Source organism: Alosa sapidissima, chromosome 12, assembly GCF_018492685.1.
Source record: "Alosa sapidissima isolate fAloSap1 chromosome 12, fAloSap1.pri, whole genome shotgun sequence".
Taxonomy (NCBI): Eukaryota; Metazoa; Chordata; class Actinopteri; order Clupeiformes; family Clupeidae; genus Alosa; species Alosa sapidissima.
In genome coordinates this window covers 6,149,886-6,161,925 of record NC_055968.1, presented here as the reverse complement: position 1 = coordinate 6,161,925, position 12,040 = coordinate 6,149,886, and the positions used below count along the sequence as shown (strand labels likewise).

The 12,040-nt window shown below is 45.2% G+C and overlaps 1 protein-coding gene across 10 annotated transcripts in view; it reads left to right on the top strand.

Moving 5' to 3' along the window:
• Positions 1-1,211: 1,211 nt before the first annotated feature.
• The window catches only part of mcf2l2 (MCF.2 cell line derived transforming sequence-like 2), a 78,394-nt gene continuing 67,565 nt past the window's right edge, over positions 1,212-12,040 (top strand). For 7 of the 10 annotated variants that reach the window (XM_042111483.1, XM_042111482.1, XM_042111493.1 and 4 more), the window contains exon 1: positions 11,321-11,540. In XM_042111483.1, coding sequence (XP_041967417.1) covers positions 11,336-11,540 — 205 coding nt within the window. In that variant the 5' untranslated portion in view covers positions 11,321-11,335. Of the gene's footprint in view, positions 1,384-9,106; positions 9,457-11,320; positions 11,541-12,040 lie in introns of those variants that run through there. The other 3 variants (XM_042111486.1, XM_042111485.1, XM_042111489.1) reach the window with 2 other exon arrangements.

Genomic DNA, 12,040 nt, shown 5'->3' with positions numbered 1-12,040 from the left:
CCTAATGCAGATTTTGTCCACTTTTGCGTTTCTAGTCACTGTTGTAATATTAGCCTACATGTAGATAATTTTACTATATGTATTATTTGCATATAGTCATTAAATGGTAGAGAAATACAGGTGGCTACTGAGAGTCTATAGTGATTAATAAAGCAAAACACATTGAATCTTGGCCTTGGATGCGCTATAGGCGCCATATCGCCCGTGCTGGTTGATATCAAGGACCGTGGGCGCAGCTGCTATCTCCTCCTTCCTCGCCGTTTCCAAGGCGATCGTCACGGTCCCAAGGGGTAATAGATGGGTGGGTAGGATGATAATGGACTGCCTGATTGTTCACGCCAAAATGTGAAACAGATCTCAGCAGACACCGATGGACAATACGAGTCCAATATGTAGCCTCATTGTTTGCATAGACGTTTGGGGGGGACATAAAAAAGGAGTGTTTTTAATTAAATGTATACTATCATGGTGCATCTAAATGTATTTCCTAAATTAATTATTTCCAATATTATTTGAATGTTTATGTTGATCATTTGTAAAACAATTTTAAAGTGGGACAGTGAAGTCACAGCCCCCCCCCCCTTTTTTTTAGAAAATGATGACTCAATCATTGATTAGCATGTTATACATTTAAACTACAGAATTCATGACATCACATACATTTCTCCCAATAACATGTGTAGTATCTTATAGGCTATGCCTATTTTGAGTTTAAAAAGCTTGAAAAACAGCTCCAGTCCACTAAGTCCGTAGCTCCAGGTTTTGCATTGAAACACCCCTTATCCCAATCACTCCCTCCGGGCAGGTGCCTGCTCTCTGATTTGTTGTTTCCTGGAGCCTGAGTCAGCCCGTGTGACAGCAAATCCCAGGTTATTGGCAGCCTGCTCCTCACCAACACAATACCACTGAGAGGGAGAGAGAGAGAGAGAGAGAGAGCTGGTAGGGTATGTTTGTATGTATGCGTGAGCATCATCAATAATTTACCACGGCCTCACTAAGCAATAAGAGGGAAGCACTCTCCGTCTGTCTGTTCACTCCCTTGTGTTCCCCCTCTTCTCTTTTCTTCTCTGCTCATCATCCCGTGGAAGGTGCCACTGTAGCCGGTGAACAGGGAGTGGCGTGTTAGCATTGTGTGCATGGGGGAGCCTGCCGACGTCCAGCCTTCCAGCGTGTGCGGAAGAGGCTCGGTGGAGGAGAGGAGTGTGGAGGAGGAGAGGAGGAGGGGAGGGGAGGACGAGAGGCGAGTGGATGCTGCTGATGCTGCCGCTGCCACCACCACCGCCACCCTGCACACACATCCTGCGATGCTCTGCTGGATGCGGGAGGACGAGATGTCTGTGCAGGAGTTTCTGCAGCGCGTTGAGTCCATCATCCGGCATGTGGGTGAGTGTTAGCCCCTGTCCTGTCCGGAGGATCAGGGCTGGGTGTGCGGGATAGGGTACTGCGATGTTATGAAATAGAGAGAGGATGCGGGGAGTTTTGTATCGTATATGGCTGTCAATTCTGTATGAAGAACCTGCCACAACTAGAAGGTACTCTATGTATGGCTTACAAGGCATCCATTGCTCCACTGATCTACAGTATCGGTCAGACTTTTAATCTGGAGAATACTTATTCCAGTTAATCGTTAATAATGGTATACTGGAAACAGTCAATATGTTAAAGGTATGCCAAAGTCAGTGAGTCAGTTTCGGACAAACAAGCTCTGATGATAACATGCAGGTCTGTGAATCAGATAAGGACATCAGAAAATAATTTGAAACATTTCTAAATCATTTAAAAATCTCTACAAGAGCAGCTGTCATATTACGTCCTCATTACGGTGGATTAAATACTACACGCTATTTTTAATTACAGTTTCAGTCTCATTTACATTTATCGTTACAGTCTCTAGTTTCCAGTGTGTCGTAGAATGAGGTCATGTGGTCCCTGAATGTCAAGTAAAATTGGGCCACTGATACATACTCACCTGTCTTCCAGTTATGAGTTTTAGTGGGGTTTAAGAAGAACCAAGAATCTGAATGCGTGTGGGCATATTTTAATTAGTTTGTGGTCAATTTAGCTCCTGTAGCACATTTTACCTCATTTTAAAAGATTTATCTCAATAAAGCAGCCTCCTTGAAAACCTCAAAACTGAAAGTGAAGTAATTCTGTTTTTGTCCCAGTTAACTAGATGAATAGGCTAAATTACAGGAAAGTGTTTTTATTATGTTAATAACAATGACATCTCAGTGTCATTAAACTGAAGGTGGAAAAGAAGTAATGAGCAGACTTTTCCCTTGTAAACCTTTGCCTGCTGCGCTGAGTGTTCCTCTGGCTGCCCGGGGTTCCTCAGGCAGGGCAGAGGAAGTAGGTTATTGTGCCACTCTGGTGCTCCCATTTCTTCTAGATCAGCAGCCTCGGCACTGCAGCAGCCTGAGGTGGGGGCTGAGTGCTCAGTTGCTATGGAAACTGCGCGATAGGTAGTGCCTGCATACGGCCTGTGCGTTACGCCATATTGATGATGGTGGAAGCCGTCCGGGCTGGGCTTGCCTCGCAAAAAAAAAAAAAAAAAACTCCCGTCCTCCAATTCTCCAAGGGGACCCAATTAATGGCATTATGCTAAGCCAGTGAGTCACTTCTGGTCACAATCGGACATTTGGAGTGGCTCAGAAAGTAGACGGGGGGTCATTTCTTCTGGTCATTAAGCCATTACTCAGACATAGACTGGGTTAGATAGGCATTGTAAATGACTCATAATTCAGCATTTTGTGTTTTATCCAGATCTAAAAATATCTCACCAGTGTTTGACATTTCACAACGCTGGAAATGTAGAATAAAAGATACATTATTTAAAGCCTTGTTTTAAATCTGGGTAAAGCTTGTTTCATAGCTATCTTTTTATTTCCTAATTCTACACTATGAATGACACTCCATTCAATCACATGATGTACAGATGATGCTGTGCATCTGTAGTTTTCAGTGTGCTGCTAGAGGAGAAATGGCCGGTGAGGTGGGGTGGGTGTGAGTCTCGCTGCGGTGATTCAATGTGATTACAGTCCCACCTTGTAAGGCATGACTGACTCACCCCGCATCAGACAATCCTGGCTGGGTATGCATTCTGATTGGTAGATGGTGACATCATGTTTCCTGGAATGTGAGACATGTAATTTACTGTAGGCCTGTACATACATCATGGTGTTTGGAGAATTGGAGCACAAGGCGACCCAGCAACCTTCATGTTTTTGTCCTGTTGTAGTAGGAACACCATAAGGGGGTTAAATTCATTCTGAAATCAATAGATCATTCTATGTGTTTATCCACGGAAGAGGAGTATTTTCACACATTTATAAATATCATACCACGCATGCGTAAAGCATACTAGATATAAAATTGTGTCTCTTTGCTGCACACGTTAAGAAATCTTCAGCTTCTCTCGCCTTGCAGAAAAAAAGAATAGAATAGAAATGCATTGATTTGGTCAACCTCCTCTAAGAGGATTAACACGAGTGTGCCACTCAGAATGAGTCCTGGCTCTGTGGTAAACACACAAATGAAGCTGTTCAGGAGGGTCAAACCCAACACAGCAGACAGGGCCCAAAGCTGACCGGGATTCTTAGAGGCAAAGCAACTGGAAAATACATTAATGTCAGGATAATCAGAACAGTGTGTGCTTTCAAAGGCACTGGTGTCTCAGTGCATACGTTCTGCAGATGTGTTTAGAGAGAACACCCTTTCAGTGACTACAGTTAGTGAAGAGCAGGTATTTTTAGCATGTTTTAATTCAGTGATGTGAGTATATGATTAAATTTTGGGGAAAACATTCTCACATTGAGACTCCTCTGGACAATATCAAGAACTGAATTATGCAATGTAAATATGTGAATATGAAAATCAGGAAAAGTGTATGTTCTATGTACCGGTACTTTTAAAGTATGTTTTGTTAGTCAGTGACAGTGCCTGGTAGCAGTACCAGACTTCTCGGGTCCATTGTTTGTTTTGTGTTGTATTTCTGGCATCAGCTGGGCTTTTGTGACTGCACTTTATTTCAATTAACACCAACCTCAGCCCACTTGGCACGGTGCCAGCCTCTGTCACTCAGTGATACGGCCATCTCAGGCCTTGGCACACTATAAGACAATGCGGCGGTCTGAGGAAAAAAAGTCATGGCTTCCATGGCAAACAGCACCAAAGGTGAACAATGGAAGGTCATAAGACTTCCTTCCCCCCTCCCCTGCCCCTGATGTAATCCTGCCCTCATACGTCATGCTTAAACAGGCCTCACAGATGCCTTCCTTCCTCAGCTCGTTTCAATTGACTTTCCATGACAATGGTCCTCAGCTGCAGGAACACCACGTTGCGGCTCATCCCCCAAAGTTCACTGTCCCAAAACTTCGTCCATTTTTCGTCCATGATTGTAATTAAGTTACTCATGCATATATTGTATATTTATTGGTACATATTAATTTATTTAAAGCTATCGTATACACAGCACTGGTCAAAAGGGCTGACCTTTGCACTGCACGTGAGAGCGGAGCGTATATTTCCTTCTCTATGATGCTGCTCAGTGCTAGTGTGCCCCTGTCTCTGTTGTGGTAAGTCTAATTGCCAGGCTAAGGGTGTATGGCTGTATTTACTCAGCCATGCGAGGCCCAGTGTTGGGATGCGGGGGTTTTCATGTGGTTTCCTATTTTGTTTCACAGTGGAGTCTCCCTTCAAAATGCAGGAAACCGTTTGCCCTTGTTTCTTTCCCCCCCCTTATTTTGCGTAGGCTCTCCACCGACGCAAGCCACGAGTTACAGTCACTTAGAAACAGACAGAAGCACAGTGGAACAATACAGTACAACTTTTGGCCATCTGGTAGAGTCACAGTGTATTTTAAACAAGACAAGCCACTCAAACTGGACCAGTTTAGCTCTGGTGGTTTAGAAACTTAATTTCCCTGAACCAAAACAAGCATTTCCATGTCATCATGGTGTCTGTTTTTGCAGCTTGATCTTGAGATTTCCTGATTTGGATTGAAGAGCTTCATTTGTACTCCTCGGCTGTTGATATTTGAGGTTTTCCGCCTGTGAGTGTTTGTTTTAAGTCGGAATTCATACTGTGGAATGACGTGACTGTGGCTTTTCAGAAGTGACAAAGCATACATGCAACATGACACGTACGTGCAGTCATGTATGCATGAGAATGATATTTAAATAATTGTTTCTCTGGTCAGGGGATGAGAATTCAGCACATATAATCTTATAAACGGTGTTATCACATTTCTCAGAATCAGGCTAATCTGGCCAAGTGAGTTAGAAAACACAAGGAATTTTGTCTCGTAGTAGACAAGTCCGTATACAATACAATATTTCTGAATACACAGTAAATGGGTATATACAGTGAATATACTGTAGATGTAGCACATTCAGAGCCAGCAAGATACATTTTTTTATGTGTCATACTGTCAGAGACCCCAAATCTCCTAGTGTGTCTGTCTGTATGTATGCACATTAGTGGGAGGTCATTCAAATGTGTGTGTCCATATGAATGGACCCAGCAGGACAGGCCCCACACAGGAGGAAGCCCAGAAGGCTGCGAGACTGGGAGCTGTCTGAGCCACGCAGGGCAGGAAGAGGCGTCATGGCAACCAGAGGAAACACGGTGACTTAGACACGTCCCCACAGCACTCGTCCCACAGTCGGGGGATAGTGGACTGAGGTGGGGGCAGTGTGGGGGCAGAGGAAGTGCACAGTCCGGATCCAAACACAGGGGCTGTTGCTTTTAATATGGCCTCTCATTCCTGTTTTCATGTTTCTATTGCACGCTGCCAAGAGGCAAAGGTCGCTCTGCGTCGTTCCAAGAGCCCCCACAGTGATGTCACGTGCTGCTGTGGCTCCTGACCTTCAGGGCTCATATTTGCAGGTGTTTTTAGGTGCTTTCTCAGCTCAATACGCTGCACCCACACAAACAGAGCTGATTTACCTTTTACCTGCAAACATGTCCAGAAAAGTCCGGAAATCAAGTAAGAGCCTATTGTTTTATGTATCTCACTCTACTTTCTTGCCATTGTTTGTCAGTCAAAAGCATAAAAGTTATATAAACAGGTTTATCTGAATTCGAAAAGTGGATTTACTTCAGATCATGTTATGGTGATACAGTACTTGTTTATATCTCCTTATATCTCCTCACTGCGGTGTGTAATTTGTTGTAATTCAGTTTGAATATGACCTGACTGAGGTCCCATGATCTGAGACACTGGTTGGGTTAAAGTACAAGGGGAGATGCAATTACAGTGTGTGTTGCGTGATGAAGTGTGTGTCTGTGTGGGCCTCACACTCAGGCTAATGCTACTCCGCTAATGGCTGAGAGGAATGAGAGGCCCAGTCCATTATTCTCTCTTCCTCTCCTCCTCTCCTCCTCTCTTCCTCTCCTCCTCTCCTCCTCTCCTCCTCTCCTCCTCTCTTTGCCTGCTGTCCTCCTCTTCTTCCCTCTTTATGAATCCTGCTCTTACCTTTTAGCAGTCCTCCCACACATACTCCCTCATAAAGGCACAGAAGCACACACACACACACACACACACACACACACACACACACACACACACACACACACACACACCTCACACACACACACACAGATACACACACACACACACACACACACACACACACACACACACACACACACACACACACATACACACATACACATGCACACATACACACACACACACACACCTTTGAATCTGACCCATAGAGTGCTCTTATCTGGGGCATCCTGGAGTGTGTGGGTGTGAAAGAGAGGCTAAGATGGTTGGCAGACTAAACTGACAGACGGAGACAGACAAGCAGAACCTCAAAACCTTTGAATACAATGTACTCTTTCTTCAGTGCATTTCTGTTCATTCGACGAAAATACCACAAGCTAGGCTACCCTTAATCTAAACCCGCCTCAAAACCAACGCTGATTGGCTGTTCGTTTGCATCGGTGAACGGCTCCAAATTTTCTTCATTGCAAATAGCCAGACTGATCTGCAAGTAAAATAAAATGGAGCTCGCAAGATCAGGATGGTCTCACAAGGCTAATTAATTATGCCCTTATAAGTATTTATTGTCGTTTTCATTGCTTTTTGAAGTCACTGTAACAGATTGTATATGTCTACTTCCTGTCTGCACTGCACGGGGAGGTAAACACCTTTCCTACCGCTGGTGTCCATGAGATCTCCTTTAAATAGACTGCGCTGTAATCAGATTACCACACACAGTGCACACTCATCCCTGTATGTTAAGATTACTATAAAAATACTCACATGAGCTTTAATCCCATATTGGAGAAAGTGACTATGAGGTGTGTTGTTGGTCATCCCTAGAGTTGATTCATTTGCAGGTTTCTGTTGCCCTTGAATTCACTGGTGTAGCATTGTTCCAGTAAATGCTATTTAAAAGCTAAGCAAACAGTTGTATGCTGTCAGTCTGACCTGCCTTATTGTCTGTAAACTCCAAAATGTATATAAAGGGCCATTTGTTTCAGTGCTATATTGCCTTGGTATGATTGGTTAATTCCATCCCATACACTTGTATACATATATGCACACATCTTTAGTCTATTGTGTACTGGACAGGCATTGTGTTGCCGTTACCTCTGGTTTCCATCCTAATGATAGGGTCACACAAAGTATGTTGTAGGCAATGATACAAATAACATGCATAGCCTCAGGGGTAGCATTGCTGGAAAGCCTTGAAAGTTTCAGTGTGTCTGGAGATGGACAGGGGCCCTGGTACTTCTCAGGGCTTATGAATGTTCAGTGGCAGGTCGAGGTGCGAGGTGATGAGTTTTAGCCTTTCCCCTCACCCTGTTGGGGAGAATATTCGTCCCGTTTTGGCCAATGGTTTGTGTCCTACAAAGGCAGCTTGTGTAACCTCCAAACTCCATCCACACGTGTCTCTGCTTCATTATATCTGCTTACACAACCCATAATAAGAGCTGATTATTATTGGAAAGGAAAATAAAAGTAGGTTTTTAAAAATGCACAATGTGTGTTTGTCTCTGAATGACGTAATCTCAGACGGTTGATTTCAAAGACTCTCAACAAGGTCATTCAATTAAAATGTAAAAGCTTCCAGTAAGAGAAAATGTCCAGAAAATCATAATATCGAAGTGGCATTATTATTTAAAGAACATACTTACTGTAAAGGAACCGTATGTAAGAAATATATTTCTATTAATCATAAAATGGCCCTGATATGTCACTAGACATTAAGAAATCATGTTCATTTTAAATACTTATATCACTGACAACAGTAGTGCGGCCAGGATATTGTCATTTAAAAAGTGAAGTTGCAGCCCTCAACTGATGTTGATGTTGTCATGTTGCGTTTTGGCCTGATGCGCCACCCTCCATGATGCCAGTTCTGCTAGTCAGGGGGGAGGGGGAGGATACACCGCTCTACAGTAATTTGAAAGTGATTGCAGTACCAGTTTTGGCCACAATCTTACATACGGTTCCTTTAAGTGTTGTTCTGTTTTATTATAAAAACAGTGTTGTCATGAGACAGTGGTAGGAAACATTGTAAACACTGTACCAAAAGACAAGCTGTGGGCTTTGCATTCTCATATGGATTCATTTGCTCTAACTGCTGATGTTTCACACTCTGGAAAACCTCCAGCCTCAAGAATGTAGGTAAGAAAGCATGCTCAGCACTTTCCGAGGCACTTTTATATGAAAGGGGAATGCAGTCACTGTTGTTTTTTTCCCTGATATTTTCCCTTTACTCTGGCTGAAGAGAAGCTTCACGTTGCGCCCCTTCATCATATATCAGTATATCAAGGCCCAATACATGCACTCATAACACTGACATTAACGTTTGACGTATTTTACAGACTGCACCGCTTGGCCACAGTGCGGGTTGTAGTTTTTAACTTGTTCAAGTCATACTATTGCCCAAAGCTCAGAAGGTCTCACATGATGCTTAGCCCCCCACCAAAGAGGGGAGGGGTGAGAATGCCAGAGACGGGGAGTCAGGAGGGGGGCGGTGAAAAGGGGGTGGGACGAGGTTGGGAAGGAGCAGTTTCTTCTTTGTGAGAAGTTCCTGATGGACTTACGGCCACACACTCTCTCTCCCTCTGCTTCTCCACGTTGATAAATGCCTGGCAGGGTGGGAGAGGAAAGGGAAGCCCCTGAAGCCTTGCGCCATTGTTGAGGATATTTGTGTACTCTCTCTCTCTCTCTCTCTCTCTCTCTCTCTCTCTCTCTCTGTTACACACACACACACACACACACACATCATGCCAGTCAGCTCCGCTGGACCACCAGCTTGGATACAAAGTGACCGTGGGAGTCGGCATTGAACACACAACAGCACACAGACACACACACACAGTGAGGGGAGAGAGGTGCAGCAAGAGGTCGCTGGACGGACAGGACTGGGGAGTTCACTGGACCGTGGCCGGAGCGCCGGCCGTAGCAGCTCTTCAGGATGAGCTCAGTAATGTGTAAGTTGCTGCTAGCTGTGTGTGTGTGTGTGTGTGTGTGTGTGTGTGAACAGAGTCAGCCTGAGCTCTGGTTCCAGTGAATAAGGGGGCTCTGCTGTGGCCACCACAGACACATGCTTGGCGGTTTTCTCTGCCTGGTGACTGATGTTTTCTGGTTAATGATGTGACTGCTGTATTACAGTGCTGGGTGAAATGGCGTAGACCAGAGTGCACCATGGGGATTTGCGTTGTGGTGATGAGCTGAGCGTCTGTTTGTTTCTACATGCAGGGTGTCATGTTATAGAGATATTGATTTTACAAAGAGACAATAGCAGAATGGCCGATCTGTGGATGCAGTATAAAGGCATGTGTGTTTCTGCATCAGCTTTGTGTGTGTGTGTGTGTGAGAGTGTGTGCATTCTGTTGAGTGCTTATTGTTGTGATGACTCCGAATGAATCATTTGTTCAGCGTAGACTACACTCCATCTGGTCTCTCACTCTTGCTGTGTGTGTTTATGCTAGCTATTGTTGTTGTGTCACATACACACACACACACACACACACACACACACACACACACACACACTGTTCTCTGCGAGTCAGTCAGTTCTTCTATAACAAAATCACTTAAACATATCTTTGTGGACCTTACTTTGTGCACTGTGTACATGCTGGTGGAGGGATAATGTCATAATGGTTGTTTTTCAGGGGCTGGCCTCTGTTAGTGAAGGAAAATCTTAATGCTTCAAGACAAAGCAAATACCAAGACATTTTGGACAACTATATGCTTCTAACTCAATATGGGAACAATTTGGGGAAGCCCTTTTCAATTCCAGCATGGCTGTACCTCAGTGTACGAAGCAACGTCCATAAAGACATCACTGGGCGAGTTTGGTCTGGCCCACAGAGAACAGGTTTCTCTACAGCATCAAACACCTTTGGGATGAACTAGAAGAGAGATTGTGATCCAGGCGTTCTTGTCCAACATCAGTGCCAGACCTCACAAATACTCTTCTGAATGAATGGGCAAAAATTCCCACAGAAACTTAAAAAATCTTGTGGAAATCCTACCCAAACGAGTGGAAGGTGTTATAACTACAGATAGGGGGACAACTCTTTGGGACATCATTGAAGTTGCTGTAGGCGTAATGACAGGCATCCCAATACTTTTGTCTATATTGTGTGTGTATGGTGTGTGTGTGTGTGTGTGTGTGAGAGAGAGAGAGAGAGTTTGTGTGTGTGAGTCTGTGGGTATAGGAATATTTTCTGTAGTGAGACAGACAATTGGGATTGTGATAGGGATTGTGGGGTTGTGACAGGTTGTGGCCAGTATGTTTGTGTGTGAATGTGAATGAGCTGTGGAGTAGAGTGGTGAAGTGACACAGACACACACTCGCCAACACTATCAGGTGCCGCCTGGCTGCCGTAAATAAATCCCGTGCGGGGGGAAGCATCTGACAGCGGCAATAATTGACTTAGGCTGAGAGAGTGATCCCTCCCTCCCTCCCTCTCTCTCTCCCTCTCTCTCTATCTCTCGCTCTCTCTCTCTGATCCCTCTCTATTCTCTCCTTGGTTTGCTCTGACCTTGGTTAAACTGGGCGCTGCTTACGCAGGCTGTCAAGCCGGGAAGCTGCTCTTGAACACATGCTCAGGTGGACACATACACCGACACAGAGAAACACGCCTCTACACCGACGAGCAGCCACACCAGCACAGACACCCACACACACACACACCTGCATACAAACAGAATACACCCACATCCACACTCAGTCATACTGCCATACATAGTCACAGAGAAACACACACACACACACACACACACACACACACACACACACACACACACACACTCACACTCAGAGGGAGAGCAAGCCGGCGCTGTGCGGTTGGTGGCAGCATGCACGCAGAGCTGCTGGCGTTCTGCTGCGGGATGGACGTCTCGTCGTCGCCGCGCTACCAGACGCTTCCCTCCCGCTGCCCGGCATGCGGGCAGTGCTCGCGCGGAGCCTCCTTCTCCACGGTGCGCATCTCTGCCGGCGAGATGGAGTCCTACCACCGCTTCCTGGGCGTGTGCCGGGAGACGGAGTCCGCCACCCAGAGAAGTATGCGTGCGTGCGTGCCTGTGTGCGTGTGTGTAGCCTCCTCCATCTAGTGCTCCGTAGTCTGGGGTGTGCCTGGAGCTGCTGTGGTAGTCGTGTAGAGTGGAGGCTCTGAGTCTCCTGCTGTTACTGCTACTGCTGCTTTATGGTGATACAGTGAGCCACAGAGATGTGACTGTATCGGATTGCTGTGTAGCTGTTGCTGGGCAGGAGACATGTGCCAGGCATTTTCTGGCCATTCTGTCCAATTTGTGTTCCTAGCATAAACAAGACATAGATGACAAGCCTCTCCTTCTCTTCTCCTCTCTTAAACAGGGCTTTGGGTGTGTCTGTCTGACACTCGCTCACTCCAGCCCTGTATAGTGTTAAGTGTGTATATGGTTCTATTGTAAGTATGCTTTCTCACTTGCTCCTGTGTCCAGCTAAGCACTCCGCAAGGTCTGAGCACACAGCTCAGAAAAAAGAAATCAATGAAAAAAGGATGGATGATACACCTAAAAGTA